The 25,359-nt window shown below is 35.6% G+C and overlaps 1 protein-coding gene and 1 pseudogene across 1 annotated transcript in view; one reads left to right on the top strand and one right to left on the bottom strand.

The window, feature by feature from the left end:
• MALRD1 (MAM and LDL receptor class A domain containing 1) overlaps nt 1–25,359 on the bottom strand; it is a 544,472-nt gene that overhangs the window by 391,638 nt on the left and 127,475 nt on the right. The window contains exons 19-20 of the mRNA XM_074324842.2: nt 15,171–15,258; nt 3,377–3,553 (exon numbers count right to left, since the gene is read on the bottom strand). Of these exons, the coding sequence (XP_074180943.2) occupies nt 3,377–3,553; nt 15,171–15,258 (265 nt within the window). The remainder of the gene's footprint in view (nt 1–3,376; nt 3,554–15,170; nt 15,259–25,359) is intronic.
• LOC141568532 (heterogeneous nuclear ribonucleoprotein A1-like) lies at nt 633–1,576 on the top strand (annotated as a pseudogene).

The raw sequence follows: 25,359 nt of genomic DNA, 5'->3' as shown, positions 1-25,359 counted from the left end.
TTCCCCAAAAATAAGATCAGGTCTTAAATTAATTTTTGCTCCAAAAGACATATTAGGGCTTATGTTCAGGGCATGTCATCCTGAAAAATCATGCTGGGGCTTATTTTCCGGTTAGGTCTTATTTTCGGAAAAACACGGTAGTAGACATTCATTCAGGACATTTAAAGAACTTATCAAAACTTCCCATCCAATCATAAAAGACATTACTAAAACAGCAAAGTTAATCTAAGAAGAAAGTCAGTGTTCACTAAAGACTCATTAGGTGTAATTAATGAGACATTGTATAAATTTTACAAACACCACAACTTGGGTCTGATCATAAGAGAATTTTAGTGTATTCCCATGAGAAAATCTGAATACCATAACGTCTTCCATCATTTATCTTCCATCTGTGATGCATAGAATACTATATCCCTAGCCACTTCAGTTAATTACTGTCCCATCTCACTCGCAGAGTGAGTCATCTTTGACTTTATCAGTTTTTAGTTTAGATTATCTAGTTAATTTATTTATTTTTCATTAAGAAGCATTTCTTTCTGGGTTAAAAGAATAAATACAAGCTTTTCTGTGGGTGGAAATCGCCGAGTAAACATTGTTAAAGTCTCTCCTACCGCGGTCGTCACATCTCAGAGTCTCCCTGAGAGTCTGAACAGCTGCGGAAGCTCTTCATTGGAGGTTTGAGCTTTGAAATGACCAATGAGAGTCTGAGGAGCTATTTTGAGCAATGGGGGACGCTCACAGACTGTGTAGTGATGAGACCCCAAACACCAAGTGCTCCAGAGGCTCTGAGTTTGTCACCTACGCCACTGTGCAGGAGGTGGATGCAGCCATGAAAGCAAGGCCACACAAGGCGGAGAAAAGAGCTGTGGAACCAAAGAGGGCTGTCTCAGGAGAAGATCCTCAAAGACCTGGTGCCCGCTTCACTGTGAAAAAGATTTTTGCTGGTGGCATTAAAGAAGACACTGAAGAACATCACCTAACAGATTATTTTGAACAGTGTGGGAAAACTGAAGTGATTGAAATCATGACTGACCCCTCGGTGGTGAGAAGAGAGGCTTTGCTTTTGTCACCTTTGATGACCATGACTCTGTAGACAAGATTGTCTACAGAGACATACCATACTGTGAATGGCCACAAGTGTGACATAAGGAAAGCCCTGTCTAAGCAAGAGATAGGTAGTGCTTCATCCAGTCAAAGAGATCAAAGTGGTTCTGGAAACTTCGGTGGTGGTCAAGGAGGTGGTTTTGGTAGGAATGACAACTTTGGTCGTGGAAGAAATGCCCATGGTGGAAGTGGCTTTGGTGTCAGTCGTGGTGGTGAGGACATGGTGACATTAGGGTGGCTATATGGGTTTGGTAATGATGAAAGCCATTTTGGAGGTGGCAGAAGCTACAATAATTTTGGCAATTACAACAATCAATCTTCAATTTTTGGACCCATGAAAGGAGGAAACATTGGAGGCAGAATCTCTGGCCATTGCGGTGGTGGAGGCCCATACTTTGCCAAACCATGAAACCAAGGTGGTGATGGCAGATCCAGCAGCAGCAGTAGCTATGGCAGTGGCAGAAGTTTTTAATTACCGACAGGAAACAAAGCTTAGCAGGAGAGGAGAGCCAGAGAAATGACAGAGAAGCTATAGGTTACCGCAGATTTGTGAATAGCCAAGCACAGAGGTGGCAGGACCTAGCTGCTAGAAAGAAGACATGTTTTAGACAATACACCTGTGTATGGGCAACAAACTCGAGGACTGTATTTGTGACCAGTTGTATAACATGTTATTTTAGTTTCTGTTCTGTGGAAAGTGCAAAGCATTCCACAAAGGGTTTTAATGTAGAATTTTTTCGTTTTTGCACCCATGCTGTTGATTGCTAATTGTAATAGTCTCATCATGATGCTGAATGAATGTGTCTTTTTATTTATTTATTTATTTATTTATTTATTTATTTATTTATTTATTTATTTATTTATGTATGTGCTGTGTAAACTTAGTCTACTGTGAAGCCATTTTGGTAAATTACCCCAAGTGTGTTACGTTACATTTCCTTCAGGGTGATGCCAGTTTCTATTTGAAATTTATTTACAATCTGGGTACAGAAGCCATTTTTTTTTTTTTTTTCCCCAGAAACCTTGGTGAAGTTAAGTTGACAGTTACTGTGTTGTGACCTGGAGATCACCATTAAAAGTGTCAAGCAGAGTCATATGAACCAAGCAGAGTCATAGAGTTTATTTGGTTATTAGTGATTGCTGGCACATCCTAGGCAATATATCTAAATTGAATTATGTACAAGATAAAGTTGAACATGCAGATGAAGCTTCTGTATCATCCATTATCATGTGTAATAAATAAACAATTGAATAGCCTCTTGAAAAAAAAGAATAAATATGAACCTTTTTTTATTTTAAAGGTTTAGAATTTCTTGACAAAGCTGACATAAGGCAAATTAGAGTTTCACTGGACTCTGTTATCTGTATGTTCTGAACCTGTAATATTATCAGAACCCTTGACAAATATGATAGTACAGTGAATACACACACTAGTCAATAAAGAGCTGGGGAAGAAAAATATCACAAAGTGTTCACTCCTTCTGATTTTATGCTTTGCTCATTCAGACATAGATTAACTTTTCTCTTCTTAGACTGTATCTTTGGCTGGGAAGTTTACTTTTAAATTAAATAATTTGCCTTTGATCCATTCTGGAAAAGCTGTGGATTGACAGATGTCAATAAATGAAAATCATCTTTCAATAGGATGCAGGTGTTGGAGGGCCAATCTGTATTAGAATCAGTTTCTTATAAATGATGCACATTTGACATAGCAGTCATTTTTTTGTTTTGTTTTTTGCTTTTTAAAGAGGGCGCAGCTCACAGTGGCCCATGTGGGGATCAAACCTGCAACTTTGGTTTTATTAGTATCACACTCTAACCAACTGAGCTAACCGGCCACCCCTAGCAGTCATTTTATATGTGCATTTTGGCAATGACAAAATTTGAGGAACTTCATCACATGAGGGTATTATCATGTCTCCTCCGGAAATACTCTTATTTCATGAGTGTGAATAGAATAGAGTCAAACAGGGGGATGGATAAAAAAGAGCTAGTAAGTGACAGTGCTGGAGTCAAGTAGAATCTATGAAAACAAGTGTTTTGAATCCAAAACATTAATTTAAAGAAACTTACCTCTTGTTGGGCACGATAGAAGAAGGCATGCTGATTCTTCTATTATAATTTTCTATACAAATAGTTTTTACATTAAGAAATTGTTCTGAGCCAGGTTGAAAATTTCTAACTAGGACATTAGGCCATGCTAATTAGAGATTATGCAAGCATTTTCTGATCTGTTTTACGGTTATATTTAATAAATAATTTAGTAACTCACCACAGGATGATTCATCTGACTTATCAGGGCAGTCATATCTAAAATCACATTTCTGGGTGTTTTCAACACAACGACCGTTGGACCTGCAGACAAATTCATTGTCTGTACAGTTGTGTGGAGGTAATGTTACTGGAACTGAAGTTTCTGGTGGAGTTGGAAGGTCCACTGGCAAATTACCTTGACAAGAAATAATATACAGGTACAATTTAGCAGATTTTCAATTTCTTTAAATATTTTACACAAAAAGCTTTTCTCAGTATGCTTCATGTTCAACATAATAAAGAATATTTGATAGTAATTGCTAATCTGCTGAACTTTCTCATGCAAACATCTAAGTCGGTGTTCTTGGTCTTAGGAATGGCCAATAACTGTGGATATCTTTGGTTATACAAAGATGTAAAGGTGCAGATGGAAATTATTGAAAAACTATTCGGAGCTCACTGAATAAATAAGAGGTCTCCTGACAGGCCTTGGAAGATCAGCCAAAACCAAGCGAGTTCAGGACGCTGACATAAGGAACCAGAGTCAAGGTCTGATTAATCCTTCCAGTCTACCAGGTACTAAAAAACTTTGTTCTTCCATTGCTATCAGGAATCTAACGTCTCCTCATCTTTGTTTCACATACCTGCACATATTCAAGATTCAAGGTTGCAAGGGAGACCCAAACAAGAAGTATTCACCTAGAAGTTTTTAAACTCTTAAAGTAATAATTTCTGAAGTTATAGAATTCAGAAGAAACTTATAGAAACTAATTAATTTATACAGTAAATTATTTAATAAACATTTCTTAACAGCATCCCTATGTCATGCACACAGTAGGTTCAATGGATTCAAAGCCAAGTATGCCATCACTGCAATAAAATAGCTTATAGGCAGTCAAAGAAATCTTTCATTTCAATTCCATAGCATAAGTTTATGACAGAGATTGTCACTCATTTTGCTCATTTGTATATATACTAAACAATCTTTTAGAATACCTATTTGTTAGGTCATTATGTGATTAATTGTGTAACACTGTGAAAATACATAGAATAGTGACTATGTATAGTGAGCACCATGTAGGTCCTTTTTAAATAAATAAACTTGTTTAGATTTGAACTTTAAACGAATGGACTCATTCTGTACAAAATCTTCAGAAACCTGGTCTTTTCCTCACGTTGTGCATAAATCCATCCACGGTCCTCTGCGTTCTTGTGGGTCAGTTATTCGGACTGTTGTATTATGTTTCACTACATGATTTATAGCCATTCTACCATGAATGGTTTTTGAGTCGATTCCATTTGAGGTTTTATTTGTATCGTACATTTCTCCTGTTGTATCTAGGAGTGGAACTGCTTGGTCACAGAGCATGAGCAACTTCTTTATGGGATAATGCCAACCTGTTTTCCAAAGCAATTGCATAAATTTCTGTATTTCTCAGCAGGGTATAAAGATTCTGTTGTGAGCGTACTCATCACCCATTGGTATTGCTAGATTACCTATTTGTCATTTTCTTTGCTGTCTATTTTCTTTTGCATCACAGTCCTTTCTGATTTCACTGGTCTCTTTCTGATGTCCACATTTATACAGTTCATTTGGTAAGAGTCTAGTGCAGTGAAATCATTTTTTGTTTGATTTTGGATGTTATGCTCTGAAAGCCTTTTTTTTTCACTCTCATTCCTGAGTTCTGTTTTGCTCTACATTAACAGTTAAAATCTCTCAGAACTTTGAATATAATATTCAACTGTCTTCTAATTTCCATTCTTGCTGTTGTGAAGTCAGCTATCAGTCTAATTGTAGTTCTTTTGTAATTGTGTTTTAATCTCTGGCTGTTTTTAACATAATCTTCTCCTTTCTTTGTTGTTTTTCTAGTTCATTTCCATGAGTCTAGACCTAGATTTACTCTTACAATATTTAACATGAGGTTCACTAGGCTTCTTAAATCCATGTGTTACTTTAATTCTTTGCCATTATATCTTTGAAAATTGCTTTTCCTCAATTTTCTTTTTCTCTCTCTGGAACTCCATTAGCTTTTATGATCTATCCTTCAAATAAATCTACCTTTCCCATTTTCCTTCTCTATATTTATATGCTATACCTTAAAACTTCCTCATAGCTATTTGCCAGTTGAGTAATTATAACATTAATGTTCTCTTTCAGCAATTTAATTCATCCACCGTGATTATTTATATCATTAATTTTATTTCTCAAATCAAGAAGGCCAATTTGATTTTCTTTTCAAAATTTTCTGTTATTTTTGTTGTTGTTGTTGTTGTTTTTTGTTTTTTTTTAACAATGTCATGGCATTTTCTTAGGGTTTGGAATCCTTTAAAATTTTAATTATTGGTTTATTCATTTTCTATTTCTGAATAACAAATTTTCACAAACCTTATAATTTTAAACTACTAAACACTTATTATCCCACACAATTTCTATGAGTCTGAAATGCAGAAGAGGTGTGGCTGGGTGGGTCTGCCTGAGCATCTTACAAGGTTGTTGTAAAGATGTGAGCCAAGGCTGCAGTCTTCTGCAAGCTTTACGGTACTGCAGGATCTGTTTCCAAGGGGCCCGGCTCACATGTCTAGGAAGCTAGTGTTGCTGTTAGAAGAGGTCTCAGTGCCAGGACTTTCTCCACAGGGCTTCTTGTGTCTCCTTTTGACTTGGTGTCTGCTTTCCCTCAGAGTAAATGATCTAAGAGAAGACAGTAGAAGCCTAGCTTTGGAAACCACACACAGTCATTGCCACATGGCTCTTTGGTTGCACAGGTCAGTCCTACCCAGTGAGAGAGGGGACTGGTACACAGGGCATAAACACCAAGAATAGGGATATCGGGGACTAAATGTTTTGGAGGCTGGCTACCATAATTTACTGTGCTTGATTTTTCTGTGAGAATCCTTTATCACTACTTTGTAAGGAGTTCTTTTAGATAAACTTTGAGTTGTTTCTTTTGGAACCCCATGGATACCCCCAGCCCAGGGATGTTATATAGCCCTCTGGCCATGCTTTCCCTTTTCCTCTCATCCATCCCATATTCTGTTACCTCCTAACTCTGGCAGTCACATAACGCTTCCTGTTCTGTTTTTTAATACTCTCTTTGCTTCTCTCACCTGGGGATTTCTCTTTTTTAAGCTCAGCTTAACATTTAAATAAATGCATGTTACACAAGGTCTGAAAATTGAATTAGCGAACTCATCCTAAAAAAAAGTGCTACATTCCTCATTGCTGAATATCACTACCGTCACCTTCAAAGTACTCCCCCTTGGAAAGCTATGCACCAAGGCCAGTGCCTAGTCCACGCTTCAAAGCAATTTTGGAACTCTTTTTCTGGAAAGGCCATCAGAGCTGTCATTGTATTACTGTTGATGTCCTGAATGTCATCAAAATATCTTCCTTTTAGTATTTCCTTTATCTTCAGGTAAACAAAGAAGTCACTGGGGGCCAGATCAGGTGAGTGGGGAGGGCGTTCCAATACAGTTATTTGTTTACTGGCTAAAAACTCCTTCACAGTGTCATATAAGCTGGTGCATTGCCGTGAATTGTTGGTGAAAAGTTCAGGTCATCTAACTTTTTCACGCAGCCTTTTCAGCTCTTCCAAATAGTAAGCTTAGTTAACTGTTTGTCCAGTTGGTAAAAATTCATAATGAATAATTCCTCTGATATCAATAAAGTTTAGCAACATTGTTGCAACAAATCACAAACTTAATTGTCAGACCTTGTATTATATTTCACATCTCTAGATATAAGTAGTACTATAGTTTTTAGATCATCTGGTCTCGCATCTTATTAAAATCAGTAGTCTTAACTGCATCTTGAGGCTTCATTTCAATTTAAACTAGGAAACAGTCCCCCTTAAGAAGAAATCATGGATATGAGTGGATATCTTAGAAAAAGGAGGTTGTTGAGTTGATACTCAGAAAATATAGAGACAACTTATTTTCCATCTCAGAAATGATCCAGAATGGTAGGTAAAAAGACCACTCTACAGCTATGAGTTTCTTTCTATTTTGTTTGTTCATTTTTTTGTTGCTTTTTAGAGTCTACATGTAAGTGAGATCATATGGTATTTGTCTTTCTTAGTCTGACTTATTTCACTTAGCATAATGCCCTCTATATAGTCAATAATGTACAGTGCCAAGTGGGTACTATCCTAATTGGGGGAATCACTGCATATGTTATATAAATGTCTAACCACTATGTTGTACAACTGAAACTAAGGTAAACAGCATCAAATATATGGTAATGGAAGGAGAACTGACTCTGTGTGGTGAACACACAATGTGATATGTAGATGATATATTATAAAATTGTGCCTTTGAAACCTATGTAACTTTACTAACCCTTGTCACCCCAATAAACTTTTAATAAATAAATAAATAAATAAATAAATAAATAAATAAATAAATAAAATAACATTGAAAGTCAACTGTAACAAAAAAATAACTTTTAAATTTTTTTTAAAAAAGAGCACTACTCTAAAAAAAAATTTAAGATCCTGAAATCATTTGTCCTTTCCTCTTTAATCTGTTATTCCATCAGAGTAAGCATATTTTATAGACTAAGTAAATCTAAGAAGTTTGTATTTGAGAGTACCAAAAGAGCATATTGAGATAGTGTTTCTCCCTCTGTAGGCAAACTTTGGAAATGGTGGTGTTTGTAAGTGGAAAGATGAAGTTGTAGTTGATTCCTTCAGATCCTTCATGTAGAAGAAAAACAGTCCAGAAACATGATTAAGCCAAGACATGGTTTGGAGACTGAAGCATGGCAAGGACTGCAGGGTTCCTGACACTACGTAATACCAGAGACTGGAAAGTTCAGACAACAAACACCTATTTCTCGCAGTTCTGGAGGCTGGAAGTCCAAGGTCAAGCACAGTGGGTTCTGGTGAGGGCTCTCGTCCTAGTTATGTCCTCACATGGCCTTCCTTGGCGCATGCATACAGAGAGATCTCTTGTCTCTTTCTCTTCTTATTATGGCATTAATTTCATTATCAGTGTAGCACTTTTATGACCTAATTGAACCCTAATTACCTCCCAAAGGCCCCACATCCCAGTGCCGTCATATTTGGTAATGAGGGCTTCAACATGAATATTGTGGGGACACGAACATTCAGTCCATAACAGAGTTTATAATTATTGTTGCTGTTGTTATTATTATTTTGCCTGCAATTGCATAGAAAATTGGCCAAAGGTAGTAGCAGTGATAGAGTTAAACGTCTAAACAGAAAACACCAAAATGTTTGCAAACGAAACAAAATTGCAAAGGTAGAATAAAAATGACTGAGGGCTACACTCAGTAAGCAGCAGAGATTAGTCTAGTTTGATCTGATCTGATCTCCTTCCACATCCCTAAGGCGCAGGGAAACCAACCCACCTGCACACCTGTCATTTTAAGTAGAAGACTCAGTCTCCAGGTGGACTCAGGGTTCTAACTCCTTGCTCTGTGACTTCCTTGTAACAAATATGATATACTTTATGCTACCCTATTATAATCTTTCTGATAAAACAGATTTTCCATCTTGTCTAATGCTAGCCTTCTCTCCCTACAACCATTCCCACAATGGTAATTAAGCACTAAAACTGGTTTCAACATCCCTTTTTCTTGATAAATTATTTCCAGCTTTTTTTTTTTTGCTTTTTTTTTAAATTTATTGGGGTGACAATTGTTAGTAAAATTACATAGATTTCAGGTGTACAATTCTGTTTTACATCATCTATAAATCCCATTGTGTGTTCACCACCCAGAGTCAGTTCTCCTTCCATCACCATATATTTGAACTGTGTGCATCACTTGACTAATATGCACAGTTGTTCTTTATCTATCTCCAGGTAACAATGCATATGCTTTTTCCTGTGACTTCTGATGTTAAGAAATATATTTCATTTAAACATCTAAAATCTCTACTTGAGATTTAAACATAATTGATCTTCAGAAAATTTAAAAATGTGAAACATCTATAGGTCCAGAGGTAAGCATACATTTTTCCTATTGTACTTAATACATAACTTAGAGTTATACCCACAAGCTTAAAACAACTACATAGAGCATGATCATGCTAAAGTGTCCATGTTAGGTCTACCTTCCAGGAAAGCGTGTTGTACTAAAACAAAGCTATTCTCTGGCTATGATTTATAACAATTGCGATCCAGCTGTTTGCTATGTATTATGCACTGACTGCCTTTACGCTGCCTCCAATAGCAAATCAGCTCTTTCTGAAATATTGTTTATTTAATACATGAATTCAATAAAATTTTCCAGGTAGAACAAGGTATTTTCCATTGTTACAGACATTGCACTAAAATGTGAACGTGACTATAAATAAGATGAAGTAGCAGTTGGACAATTTTCAAGCAAAAATCTAAGTATTTCACCAGCCTCCTCCATTTTTTGCATATAGCAATTCCCTCAATTAAAAGTTGACAAAATTTTAAAGTTTAAAATTTTAATTTAAAATTTAAATTTAGGTTACGTTAGTTATCTGTCCACTTTTCACTTCTAGAAACACAATAATAACACTAAGTTTGATGGACCTTTGGTTTAGGTATATACTAAATACATTTCTTTTGGTATATACTATATCACTTTAGAAAACTCTACCAAGACACTAAAACTAGAATATTTAAGATTATAATCACTGAGTCTCAAATGTTCTAGTTTTTGCCTTGAAGTCTTTTATAAAACTGCAAATATTTCCAATAATTTTGTATTTTCTTCAAAGTCTATAATTCCTTTAGAAAAAATATGGAAGAAAAGAGAACCTCAAAACAAAGTGCTCTCATGTAATTTATTATTCTGAGACAAATATAATAGACATACCAAACAGCTTAGTTTATGGAGTAAAAAGCTTCAGGTTATATCTTAAAAATGAAGACAAAATCACTCACACTTTTTCCCTTGACATTTTATTCACTCTGAAACAAACTACTCTTTTCATAAAGGGAAACTTGAACAAGCATTTATAAATAAAACTGGTAAGATATTGAGACTAATTAGGAGGAACTCCCAAAATCCAATCAACTCAGTCAGTTCAACAACAACATGAAAAATACCGTTCAGCAGCTGATGGAAATTGTTAGGCCTTCTAGAAATAGTTACCATACTTTCTCCATTTAAAGAATATGCCACCGACTTAGTAACAACTTCCCTGAGAAAAATAAAACACAATATACTTTGGGTGGTGAAATTCAGTCTAATACATAATATTTCTAGTGACTAATAATTATACCATACATGCTGAATTCTGAAATTTTAAATTAGATGAAAAGTGCCTAGGTGATTTCTTGTTTCAGTTTGCAAAAGGTCTGTTGTGATGTCAAAGAGTCACAGCTACTTTTCCAAATAAACCAGCTACCTCACCAATAATCCTTGACGTAAGACAGAAAGAAAACTGTTGTATGTGTTCTGCTGAAGGGAATATACTTCATGCTTTTCTCATGTAAGATGGAAAGAATTATGTGAAACAGATACTTCTTTTGGGATACTTATTTTTAAATCAGAATGTCTGGCAACAATTCTTAGTTAATAATCTACACTGAAGGTCTGATTCAAGGTGAGAGGAAAGCTATTGAACTTTGGCACCATTCCCCATTATTACCTACTCTGAGAGTGGCCAACGTCATCATACACGGACACAAAGAATCATAGGATTCTATTACATGGTTAAGTTTACCTGCTTTCCCTGGAAATGTCATTAATCTTTTCTAAAAAGTCTTTTCTCGAGTATCTTCTTAGAAAAGTTTTAAATAAGAATCTATACCATCAAAGTATTGACACAAAGTAGGTATGATCCATAATTAAGATGGATTGGAAAACCAAAAACAACCAGAAGTTAGAAAATAAGAAAGAGTTGACATGGAAAAGCAAATAACAATGTTCTAGAACAGAGTGAAAAGAAACTAAGCTTTATGAACACTATTTAGGAAAAAAATTAATGAAAGTTTGAAGCTAAAAAGCTTACCATTTGAGTCAACACTGTTTTGTGTCAGGGTCACAGCAGAGGTAATGGGAAAACCAGAAAAGATGTGAGAAATATTTTGGGGTTGGAGTCAGCAAGATATGCAAGTGGCCAGTTTAAGGGGGAAGTCCAAGAATACTGTGCAATTCCAGTCCTGGGTCGCTAGAGAATAATGACGTCATTAAGAGCAACAAAGAAAGCATGGGAGAAGTTTGATTTTGAAAAAATAGGTAAAAATGAAATAATCTACTTGCTTCTAGTCCCTTTTATTATAAAATACAAGTTATTTTATTATAAAATAAAAGTTTTATTATAAAATAAAAGTTACAGGTAATGTGCAAATTCATCCTTTGGAGATGAGGTCAATATTGTGTGTGTGTGTGTGTGTGTGTGTGTGTGTGTGTGTGTGTGTGTGTGTCTGTTTCAGTTTTGATTTGCTTTGGAGAAAAAAATACTATTGATAATCAATTTATTTTGAAAGCAAATCAATGTCTGTAAGTAAGCCTACATGCACTGATCCCGCCTCTGCTAACAGGATGTCATAAAAAAAAAAAAAAAATGACTGATAATCATCAAGAACAATATTTTTATTAAGAGCCTAATTTCTATTTTTACTTTCATCTTATGGCAAGATTACATCAAATTCCTTTATGAAACCTGTGGCTATAGCAAGCTTTGTGGTTTCAACCCAATGTTTCATTTGTTATGAAGCCAACATTAAAACCACACGGTTCAGAAAGTTTTTAGAATATTTTTCTTTCAAACCTTAAACCAGAAAATCAGGACTAATGGTCTGTAACTGATATTTCACATCTCTGCCTTTGTTTCTGGCGGCTCTTTTCCCTCCACCACAGAATGTATTTAGCAGGATAATTGGAACTGCAACAGTGTCAATGGTGACTCGTGTTCCTTTCTGTATTCTTTGTTGTTCTCTGCTGCTTGGGACGCGGTGATCCTTTGTATGCTCAGAGCAAAAAGCTAGTTAGAAAAATCTCTACCCATTGAAATCAGACAAGCTTAGGTGAAAATCTCATTCCTGCCCTCAATTGTGTGTTCTCCTCCAGGTCACTTATGCTCCTGACGTTTCATTTTTCACATCTGTAAAATGGAAATTGTATTGTCTTCTTTGCAAGGTTAGTGGATTTGATGAGCAGTCTAGTAACAGTGGTTAACCATATGGTCCAAAGAAGCAGACATATTCTGCCACTTTATAGCTAAGGTAGCCTTAGGTAGGCTATCTCCGTCTCAATTTGCTCCATAAAATTGGGATAACAGGTATCAATCCCATTCAGTGTTCAACATCTATTCACCAATGATGAGCCAGCCATTATCCCAGACTCTCAAAAGGTTATAGGATTATGAGATGATATATGTAAGGGGTAGATTATGTTTATGAGCTCCCTCCTGTAAGGATTTGCTATATTCCCTGCCTTTGCCAAGCTCCCTGTCAGTGGAGAATACTCCTTGCCCCATTGTTAGGCATGACCGTATGACTTGCTCTGACCAATGGACATGGACAGATATGTGCCCATAGAAGTTTTAAGTGTGCTTTCTTTTTCTCTCCCTCTGACTTGACAAGAGAATGTGGCATATAGGGACTTGGTCCCTCGGCCTTGGTCCCAGAGAGACAGGACACACAGAACAGAGCTACATAGCTTGGAGCTACACAGAATGGTACAGAGCTATAAACAAGAAATATACATTTTTGCTGTTATTCTTCTATACTATCCAACACTTAAGAACAAGAAATAAATGTGTGTGGTTGTAAGTCACTGAGTTTTGGCTTTCAAGAAAAACTGGCACATAACATAGCATCTTATATGCAGAAGTATTAAATATTTTAATAATAATAAACTAAAATATATAACAAAAGTATATAACACTTAGAAAGCTATAGACATCTCTACATCTATCCATACATCTATCCAACAAATATTTATTGAAAACTATGTGCCAGATACTATTATTAAAGCAGCTGGAGATAAGGCAGTGAGCAGGTAAAATTTATGCTCTCATGCAATTAACGGTATTGTGGGAGGAAACAGAAGTTTAACTCTAAGAGGGATAGGGATTAGAAACAAAGAAAAATAACACAGGGAAAGGAGACAGAAAATATGAGATAAGGAAGAGACTCTGTGTGTGTGTGTGTGTGTGTGTGTGTGTGTGTGTGTGTGTGTGTGGTGTTCAGAGAAGCCTTCACTAAGGGAGAAAGTTCTAAGCAGAGATCACAGAGAAGTAAAGAAGGGAATCAAGCGACTATCTGGGGGAAGCACATTCCAAGAAGAGGGAAAAGCAAGTGTAAAAGCGCTGAGGCATAAATGAGTTCCGTGGTCAAGAATAGCTAAGAGGCCTTGTACTGGAGAGAAGTCCATCAGAAGCATCCTGCTCAGAGGTGAAGTCAGAAAGGTGTGAGGGAGCCCGTCGCTTATTCCTTGGAAGCTACTGGAAGAAGTTCAGTTTTTGCTCTAAATGAGATAGGAAGGCATAAGAAGACTCTAATGATCGGGTGACATGATCTTATCTGACTTTGAAAAGGATGATTCTGGGCTATTGTTTTGAGAACAGATTATACATTCCAGGATAAAAGCAGAGAGTTCATTTTCAAAGCAACTGTAGTAATCCATTCAGAAACAAAGGTGGCTTGTACCCAGGGCAAAGTAAGTGGGAGCGACAAGAAGTAGTAGATTCTGGATACATCCGAAGCTAGGGGCTAACCAGACCTGTTAAGGAAGTCTGCCAATTACTGAGATAGGGAGGCATGGAAGAATGGCAGCATGGAGAGACAAGTGGTAGTCAAGAGTTTACTTTTAGACATAGAGAGTTAGGTTAAACTTATTCAGTTCTGATTTCCTTCTTTCTGGCCTTCCAGAAAAGGATTTGGCTTTCTGTTAAGTCCCATGGACACCACTCCACAGAGCAGTTAACGTAATTAATCCTGCCAGAATGACGAGGGGAAGGATCAAAGTTGCGTCGTATTGCTACAAGGGAAAGGCTTGCAATCCAGCTCTCTGGTCATGTCTGGGTAGGGGTTGGTGTTCTTCTGGCCAATATGCCACAGCGATGGAGCAAGGCTGCAGTTAAGCTTTCAGCACATGAGAGTGCTTTCTACGTGGGTTACTGCATTGGGTTTTTAGATCCCCAGCCTCTGATCACTCCAGGAGGAGACGATGCTCCCACTTGTCATGCAATTTAAGAGCCTCCAGTCTCAGTGCCACATTCATCCTCCGAGAGCTTGACATCCAGTCCTACTAGATCACTACACACAGCCTAGAAATGAATTTCCACTGTGGTGTGTTTATTTGTTTTAGGTTATTTTCCCTAGTTATCTTTGAGATTCCTATTAGACATCTAAGTTGAGATGTTGAGTTGGTGGTTAGTATATAAGTGTGCAGGTCAGGGGCAAGGTTGAAGAGATACTGATATCTGGTAAACATGTAGTAGTTCTTTAATGGAAAGTCAATCATATGGAGAGGAAATGGTGGACAACCATCCTTGGGAATCTATAAAGTGTAGTCTGAGAATAAAACATCACGGCAGGTAACTAAAAGGTTAATAAAGTCTGCAAAACAATGTAATTACTATGCAAACAAATATAATGGAATTACCGTTTAACTTCAGACACGTTTTCCTAATATTTTATGTGTGATGAGACATGAACATAACTAATCCAAACCGCTACCCTCTTTGCAAAGATTTTACTAATTACTAGCAAATATTTATAATAATCTCTTCCAGGGTTAATATATTTGAGAATAGAATTAAGGTATCTTGGAATACTTGTTAAAATGAAATATTGATTTCCTTTTCAGTACTTTAAAGTAAGCAGTTTTGAAAATATTCATATATTGAAATAATCTTTCTTACCAGGATAGAGTATACAGTCCATAAATGACAAATCATCAATTGCAATATCTCCCGTGAAGCCATCTCCCACTGAAGCTGCCACCAAAATCTAAAAAAAAAAAAAAAAAGTATATATATGCATATATATATATATATATATATATATATATATATATATATATAAAAGATTTGTTGTCATTATAAAGAAAACTAATTTATGGCTTCTCATAGCTGAAAAGGAATTGAGAATTTATCCAAAGAGAACTTTTTTCTGAACCATTAAAAAATACTTTGCAGTTGTCTTCATAAGTAGGCATCTTGTCTCTATCTGAATACTCTGTCACAGGAAGCTCCAGACCTTATTGGGCTCATTACACCCAAGAATCCCATTCTGTTTCTGGCGAGGTTTGATTTTCTGAAATTTCAATATATCAGATTGATATCCACTTCCCTATAACTTTCAACCATTAGTTGTAGACTTGTCTTGTTTTCTTCTTATCCTTTAAGTACTAGAAGGCAAATTATTGTCCCCCTTCCCCCACCCTTGGCCTAGTAGTTCATCTGTTTGTGAGGTTAAACCGCTTCATCCTCTGAGAAATCCAATTTGCCACAAGAGGTACTTGATAGCATGTACATATCGAAGAGCTTTAAATTTTTTTTCTCACACTGGCCTTATTCTGTAACACTTTCTGAAACTGGCTAATCTTGATTAGATCTCCTTCAGAACCACATCAATCACAGTGAATGCAGATGACATCAGTGCTGTTACGGGAGGGGCAATTCCACCAACACTCCAGTAAAATATGAAATACCGACAAACCACTGAGTCTATGGCAGGTTGTGATTAGGGATGAGATTTACTATAATAGAATTAATCATGATGAATTATTTTAATACGTATGCAAATATGCTGCATACTGACTAGTAATCCTGTTATAATTTAATAAAGAACTTCAAGCAAACTCAAACCTAAAAAAATATGTTCTCTTTTTCCCTCTATAATATGAATATGTATTTCCGTTTCATTTGTCCTCACAAATGACATAAGTTAGAGTTGAAATTTTATTTAATGTTTCAAATTTATCCTCCATTGAAAGTTGCCTGATATATTATTTATTGATTTCCTAGTTAAAGGAGAGAAAGGTTTAAAAGGTCAAATTACTGACCTCAAACCTCTTGACATTTTTCCCCCAACTTACCAGTCTTTTTTGAGAACTACCAGAATTTTCTCCCTGATTTGTCACTAAGGAAATTAATCAACATGGGAAAGGTTTATGCATCTAATCAATGGGCAAATACAGCCTACCAAATATTGCTTGCGGAACAGTTAAGGGTGCTATACCGGACGTATCCTGCTGCTTTATAATGGACTGCTTTAAATATAAAATGCACTCTTCTTTTCACCACCAGCATGACTGAAAGAAATAGTACAGGCAGAGAAAACAAAAATGCAAAAATACTCTGTACAAAATCATACGATTATTCTAGTAAATAAAAAGAATCTAGCTGAATATACTGGAAGAAAAATATACTTTGTTTTACAGAAAAAAAAGACTGCAGTTGGGTGAACAATGGTAAAAAGTCATAAGAGAAGACCAATTAATTACCAATATATTGCTTGGATCATTATGTGTCTGTCCCCCTGCAATACAACGTAAGATATACTAACAGAAGGCTCAGAAGATGCAAGAAAAATGAAAAACTAAGATATATAAGAATAAATACTATTGACTTAGATATACTGCTCATGATTTTCTTAGTTTTTTAATGAAAAGAGATAAAAAACTGGTATCAGAATCCCAAAGTTTATGGAAAGCAGAGTTGTATATAAAAATGGAGATATCTGGAAGACAATTTTAGGATACATACACATCCCAACCTCCATTGGAGTGTGAGGGCTCAATTGTTCCAAACTATTCCTTTTGTTAAAGAAATGGCCATTTGTGAAAATTACAAATGTCCTCATTTGTGGGCCACACCAGGCAAGCAGCATTTCTGAGTGGATGCTGTCTTCACAAGCTTATTTGTATTAGAGTTTACTTCATGTTACATGATACACATTTTGATATTGCTTCTATCAGCATTCAGGGCCAATGGGAAGACACAGAAATAGCCCAAGGCAGAGGACAGTTGGATCTTGCGCTAAGACACAGTCTAATCATCATTTTTACCTAAGTATCTTCAACTCCCTAACCCTCTAAATGTTAGCATTCCTGAGAAACAACAGTTTCAAGCTGTGATACTGAAAATGTCAATTTGTGTACATAATTGCAGTCTCAGCCTTTGAAAATTAAATGAAGCCAGCCCCATTTTTTAAAAAGGCCTACTTGATAGCAAACCATAGCTTGAAAAAGATGAATGTTGAGGTTTAACTCTATGAATGTTGAGGTTTAACTCTATGAAATCTGTGTCACTATTCTGGAAAATCCACTTTCACTTTTGGTGCTTTTCCCAGAATAAAAAGATATTCAAATATAAACGTTCTGGAAATGTGGGAAGCCAAATTTTTACTCCTAAATTCCGTTAGTACCTTACTGAATGACTTACAGGGCAATTGAAAATTCCAGTTTGGTCTAAATGACCCGCATTACCTGTCAAGGCCAGTTCTACTTACATTAGAACTATTGTTGGCTTGGAAATTTAAAAAAGTAACGCAGCTCTTCTAAGTTCTTCTTTTCACAGGCTGCTGCCTGCCCTGAATACATATGGAGTGAACTCGCCAACTACACTGAAACTTTTAGTTCTAACATAACTGAAGACTCAAATATTAATAAGGCTCTAGTGACTGATTTGACTCATTGCCCCCTATATTTAGGAAACTCTGAATTATTGAGCAAAATTTTTAAATGACATGGAAACTGGCATCATATATATGTAAGGCACAATCTAATCATAATATTTACCTAACTATCTATGTTCAATCTTGTAATATATATATACGTACATGTATGTGTTTCATAGACTCTATTAACTCATAAGAAAAAATGGACCTAATTCAACCTGCCACCTACTTTAGCCATCGTGTATTTGGAAAAGAATACAAAATTCCAGCATATCAATTTTTAATATAAAGCATCTTCAGAAAGACTCAAAGGGAAGGAATTCTTGTTTAAAATTTGTAAAAAGCACATATCCTATGTGGAGCAACTCCAGTGCATTGCTGGTGAGAATCTGAAATGGTATAACCACCTTGGGAAAGGCTTTGGCAATTTTATATAAAATTCAACACACACTTCCATATGATGTGGCAATCACATACGTAGGTATTAGTTTACTCAAGAGAAATGAAGGCATGTCTAAACAAAGACCTGTTTACGTAGTTTACAGAAGCTTTATTTATGATCTCCAAAAGTTGTAAAGATGTAAACAACCCAAATATCCTAAACTGGTAAACAGATAAGCAAACTGGCAGATTTATAAAATGGAATAATACTCAGCAATAAAGAAGAACAAACCAATGATATATCCAGATAGATAGATAGATAGATAGATAGATAGATAGATAGATAGATAGATATAGATATATCCAACAACTACTGTAAATCTCAAAAAAAAATTATACTAAGTGAAAGAAGTTGGACTAAAAAGACTATACTTTATTAACCCACTTCTGTAACAGTTGGAAAAGGCAGAATTATAGGGAAAGAATCAGATTAGTGTTGCCAAAGGGCTCCAGGGAAAAGGAGGAGACTGATTACGTAGAAGAATAGAGAAATACATGGGGGGGGAGGCGGGTGAAACTATTTTCTATCTTGGTTGTGTCAGTGGTTACATAACTATATAAGTTTGTTGAAATTCATAGAACTGCTCACCTAAGTAGGATAAATTTTAATTATACAAATTATACCGCAGTAAATATATATACAAAAGAAATTTATTCTGTACGTACTGCCATAAGTCATCAATACTCAACTATTAACTTCCACATTTTTTCTAAATTGCTAATTTAACGCATGGCATTTGATAATTAGCATAGAGTACTCTCAAGTATCTCAGTCTATTTTTCAATTCAGCTATGAAAATCTTCTCTTGCTATCTACTGATAATTTTCTAGAGAACAAATATTTACATTTTCCCTTATACTTCCTAATGATGTCCCTTTATTTTCACTTGGTATTCCCATAATTAAAAATGCAGAAACAATGAAAAAGAATGACATTATAAAAACTCTCATTAGCCTGTTTTTTACAACTGACTAAAAGCTGAGGTAGACAAACCCCTTTAACACATTCACACAACTATTCAATATTTTGCTGTATACACAATACATAGTGCTCCTAGAAAGTCAATTTAGAATCTCAAACTTTCTATTAATAGACTAATACTTAAGAAAATATTGGCTAGGTTCAACATAAAAAGGGTTTTAAGCATCTTTGGAATTTTTTTTTTTTTTTTTTTTTTTTGTATAACCTTAAGATCAATCTCTACGACATAAAACTCAGAATTTTGTCTGACAAATTTTGTTTCTAACTCTTTGTTTCTGGCCATATCATACATAGAGCACAGTACAAAATAATTAGAGTTTTCAATTAGTACACTACACATATGAACACCTTTTATCATTAAACATGCGCCATAAGAGCCATATCTAAACTATGCATACGCTGAGCAGAGAAATGGATAATAAATATAAAATTGTGGTACTAGTAGAGATGAAATAAAATACTGGGACAGATAAATAGGTCAAGGATTCCTTAAAAGAAAAAAAAAATCTGACGTCTACCTCATCTGACTGACTTCCTACTTTGGGAAAAAAGCCATGGCAAAATTTTTGTTAATTTTTTTCATTGTATCGTATTTCTTCCTAGCTTATGCGTGGCTTGCTAAGAATTTTTGATTCCTCATTGAGTGCCTACTTTGCCATTGTGCCAAGTGTTTCTATAGTTACCAAGGAGAAAAAAAATTGTCCCTGTCCTTGAATGTCTCACCACATAAGCCAGAAAAATACTAAGTGGTAACAACCTGGCTCCCAGGGGTTTTGTTTAACCCAAACAGTGCTTTCAAAGCAAATAGGTAGCTAATATTTTTGAAGTAGGTTATTTCATAAGATACTGTCGGAATTGGAACTGTCCCTCTGACCCCTTATTATACATCTAATTCTAAGGCTGAGCATCAGTTACCATTTATTATTTTACAGCTGAGTTATTTCTCTCAATTCATGTTCCTTGCCTGGTTCCCATAGGCATTTGGTTTTCTATTCCTTGTGCGTGTTAGGTCAAAAATCGTGCAGGGTCTGAGACTTTACCCTACCCACAAACTAAGTTAGCCTGCCTCCATTTTATAGAGATACACTGACAGAAGACACCAGATGTTTTATTTAGAGAGAGACAACAAAAACATCAACCAGAAAAATACCATTCAGTGGTTCCCCAATTTCCACAGGGCAACATGATGAGGGTCAGATGTTTTCCTGCACATGTTGGGTTGCACCACAGAAGAGGGACAGGGCATTAGATTCTAGCTATTTATAGGCTGGAGAGAGAGCGGTGGGGGGGGAGGGCGAGAACGAGTGAGGGGAGGGGGACCTACTCTGGAATGTAAGCAAATGTCTCAGGGTAAAGGCTATTCAAATACACCCTTTGCTCAGAGGCTGAACTGAGCCAAACACAAGAAATCCATGGAGAATTGTCTCCCAACAGGGTAGCTGAATGGTGCTCCATTACTGGTGTATTTAATTTGTGGAAGCACCATGCTCCTTGATGTATGTGTAAATTGAAATGTTTATATCGATCCAGCCTCCTTTCCCCTTACAGAATACCTCCTTTTATGCTCCTCTGAACTGAGTCTAATTTGTTAGAGTCGTTCAGAGAGGCCGCCCACCTGCTGCTGGCCCAGTTCCTTTTCCACCCACAAAATCTTTTTCCGTGAGGGTTTTTGCTGTGTTGAGAATAGATTTAAAGCAAAGTCAAGGAGGGGTGGAAGTGTGGTGGAAGAAATGAGGTCATTCAAAAGTTTAGTCATGTTTCTTTACTCAGATAGAATTCTTTCTGTTATTCTTCTTGAATAGAGGGAACCCTAAAAAGAAGTCAGCTCTAAGTGCGCAGGTCATATAAGATTGATTTGCTTCCCATGGTTTTCAAAAGGATAGCAAAGCACAAAGGTTGTTTAGCTACATTTCTATGTCACTTTAGATGTACAAGAAAGGTCAGCAGTTGGGTGCATTTTCCTTCCCCTCCAATATGTAACGGTGCCTTTCGGGAGCTCACCTAAGTGGATTTTAAAAAAAGCAAGTGTTGATCAATTTCAGACTAATTTGCTACTTGCAACTCTGCAAACTCACGTGAATTTTAAAGCATCCTCTGGGGACTCACCTACCACATAACCCATTTCACATCTCATCTATTACTTGAATGAGGACAAATAGCTGCCAATGTCTCTAGTCTTAAAAATTTATATGGAACTTATTTGATTGGGGGTTACAAAGAAGCAATTAATGCAAAAACAGCCTTGTTGATATTAGAGAGACAAAGTGAAGATTTAGAACTATTGATTAAGAAGTTCAGAAAATTGGGTATTTATTATTTTTAAATGATGCAATAGGGTATACAGTAATAAGATTTTAATAGAATACAATGTAATACTGTCTGAGTGATTGGTTCACATATGCCAAAATTAAATTCTTATTTAATAAGCATAGTTCCAAAATTCTTAATTGTGTTTTTCAATGAACAAACTCATTTTCATGCCCTACACCACTAAAGATAGTATTTAAAGAAAAAGGAATGGAACTGTAGCTTATTATTTTTATATTCATTGTCTTGTTACAAAAATCATGATGTACCCCCCATTCCCCTTGTGAAAGGAGGCTCCCAGTTGACCCCTGCTGCTGTGTGGCAACTTAAACCTGATCCTGACCTAAAGTGAGAAAACCGAGGTCATAGATTTAAACCCAAACAACCGCTCACATTTGTCTTTCGCTCTAGTTCAATACCCCATAATATTCACCCAGTGATTACTGTAAATTTAAAATCCCATTTCAAGTCTCAGTTTACACGCTACTTTCCCAGAGAAGCCTTCCTTGATCACTCCTTTGAGAACTTCTCATAAATTTTAATTGTATAAGTATTTATGCATCTTAACGTTTGTACCCTCTAAGAGATTCCTCTAAGGACAAGCCGAGGAGGCTCCCTGAGGTCCACAGCACCGTACACATAGCACCTAACACAGTGGCGAGCACATACTAAGGACTTTAGGAAAAAGTCCTTATTTTAGGAAAAAAGGAAACTTCCAATTTGAACTAAAACTAACCATATTACTCTTGATGCCATCCCATATTGCCCATGTTTCACATGAAACATGATTATCAAATAAATAAAAATATGAAGAATATATTAATTTGTGCCAGTATTTCATACTACACATCTAAACTGTTTGACAAATCCTGTTTGTTTTTTCTTCAATGTCTTGTGTCTCATCTTTACACAGCTTTGTTCCTGGATTTGCATTCAACGTCTACCTGTATTTATATGGTTTTGCTATCTTCTTCCCCTTTTTCCACTCCTAAACTTACTATGTCTACATTTCTAGATCCTTCCCTCAATCTTCAGCACTTTCTCAAGCACAACTTTCTATAAGGAATAACATAAACTTACTTTATTAGAGGAATTAAAAAAAATTATCTATATGCACGTGATAGGTAGTCTTACACTTATAGGCAGTCTTACAACATTTTTTAAAAATAACTTATGTACAGAATGGGACCTTAGGGAGCATTTAGTATCTAAAACCATTATTTTTTACTTGAATAAATGAGACCCAGAGAGTTTAAATAATTTGCCCACAGGTCTGTTAGCAAAATGATGTCCAAAACACTCAAAAAATGGTCAGTCTCATCTTGACTGGTTTAAAAAGTCCAAACGCTTTAATCAAATGTTTACTTTTCATTTTTCTTGTTACTTTTATTAGGCTTCTAATCTGATCATGAATGATAGGAGTTACAGGAGAAGGGAAGCTATGCAACTAATATAAGACCAATTTAAATAGTTCTTTGTTTTTAGACAATTATTAATTCTGATTACAAATATGTAACATTTATTGTTTAGCAATGTAATATTATTAATAATATATCTTCTACATGTGTCACACTTTAATTTTTTTCGTGGCACATTAATACTCATTATGTAATTGTACTTCAAAGTCTTAACATAAATGAGCATGTCCTATATATTAAATGTTCTTCTAAAGTAAACAGCTTCAATTTAGATTTTAAGATATTACTTTCTTTCAAATACTTGCTTTTGAAAGCAATGCTTTTCATGATGTCTGGTTCTTTAAAATATACCATTTGAAATCTATACTTTAAGTATTTATTATTGTCAGGTGCGTATGTCCTTTGCATTTGTTCTTCAGGTTTGACTTCCTCAAAATAAAAATCTGATTTTAAAGTTATCTTTGTTATTGCTTATATGAAGAAATGTAAGTAATCATCTAAACCATTTGCTACCAAAATGTATTTGAGGGTATATGTTAAAATCCTTAACTTGAACATAATGAGCATTATAATGCAGCCTCAGGGGGAACAAATCTAGCTCATCAAAATCCATGATTTCACATATATTCATGCTTAGGAAAATGCTCAAGTACATACCAGGCCTTACTAAACCACAGAATTACAAGAACAGCACACAGGAATAGCCAGAAATGTTGCAAAGTCTTTAAAATAGCAATGAAGCATCCTTCCCTAATGGCTTGGAAAAGTGCATAATTTTAATTATAGAGAGCTAGAGTAAAATCTACATAGCATTTTATACCCTGGGAAGTTCTTGCAACCCAAATTATGCTTGACTATTTTGGGGATTTTTTTTTTACTGTTATGTTATTTCTTACTATAAAAATATTAAGAACATATTTTAATAATGAAGGTAATAAATTTTTAGTCATGCTACGGTCATTAATTTCTTAAGCTTTTGTTTATTTTATTTTTTTCTCTTTTTGTGAAGATGTGGCAGCTACTGCAACCAACTACTTTTTAATATGAAAGCTCTTCAGGTTTTCTACGGGAAAAATCTTTATTCATCAATCCATTTTCAGGAAAACTTTTAGAATTTGAGTCTATGAGATTGAATGCATTATCTAAACTGGCTGGGCAATTCAATTTTCTTGCATAAATATATACATTTGCTCTAAGTTTTGCCAGAAATGACTTATAAAAATTTCACCAACCAGGTGGCAACCCTTCTCAATTCAAATATTTATATAATAGAATTCCTGATGGGATCAAATGAAAAAAAGAAAAAAGCAAAAAGAAACATCTTTGATACAGAGCCACGTCTTCATATTAAACTAAATGATAGAGAACAACCATTTATTTCTACATGATAAGTTTTCTCACTTTCTTTCCAAACTCATCTAGAACCACGTTTTGTACAGGCAAAAATAAAAAATAAAAATTAATGTATATTAATTTCTGACAAATTAATATATCACGTCCCCTTGAAAATGAGAAATTAATTATCAAAACTTCTCTCAGTGCCCTCTCTGTTGGCTGGCAGGATAGCCCTCTGACCCAGTTCTGAGGAAAGCATCCAAGCACAGCCACGTGCGCTTTGTCTGACAGGAGACAAACCTGAGTTTTCTTTTTTATTCTTGACCTCTGGTATGGAGTCTCTTCCCCAGGGCTTCTTTTCAAGAGAACAAGTTAGTCTCCAGCAGTGCCTCAAATCAGAACTCAATTTACAGCCCTGGGTCAGAAATCTCTGATCATTTTCCATCCGGGGTTTTTTCCTTCCTACCCAGTCATTCCACCGCAGAAGCTAATAAGCACTAGTGTCTCATGCCAGCCTTCTCTCAGTGTCTGCTTCTCAATGCAGTCAACTTGGGTCTGGTCTTTAATGACCCAGTCCGTTTCCCTAGAAACTGAATATAAACCAAAAATGCCAGTTTATTAACATGAAATAAAATCATAACTGGAAACGTCTGAATACCTAGGCCGGCTGGTCATCAAATTAAGGTTATCGAGAAAGGACATCTTCTTGAACAAAATCAAGATCGAAAGCATGTTTGGTGAGTAGATAGAGGCAAAGGAGTGTAGGATATTCTGAAGAGACAGTGTCAGCAAGATAATACAGTCAGCTGTCGGATAGAAAGGGATGGCATCCTTTCACAGATAAAATCTTCACCAGTAACAGAAGCTTGTATTAGGAGTATAAGACATCATAATTTATTGTCATTCAGCTATCTTCCATTAATTAAATTTAAGGCAATATAAAAG

Source organism: Rhinolophus sinicus, chromosome 1 (genome assembly GCF_057876585.1).
Source record: "Rhinolophus sinicus isolate RSI-liver-muscle chromosome 1, RSI-T2T, whole genome shotgun sequence".
Taxonomy (NCBI): domain Eukaryota; kingdom Metazoa; phylum Chordata; class Mammalia; order Chiroptera; family Rhinolophidae; genus Rhinolophus; species Rhinolophus sinicus.
The sequence above is the reverse complement of the archived record's forward strand: the minus strand, read 5'-3'. Positions and strand labels throughout refer to the sequence as shown.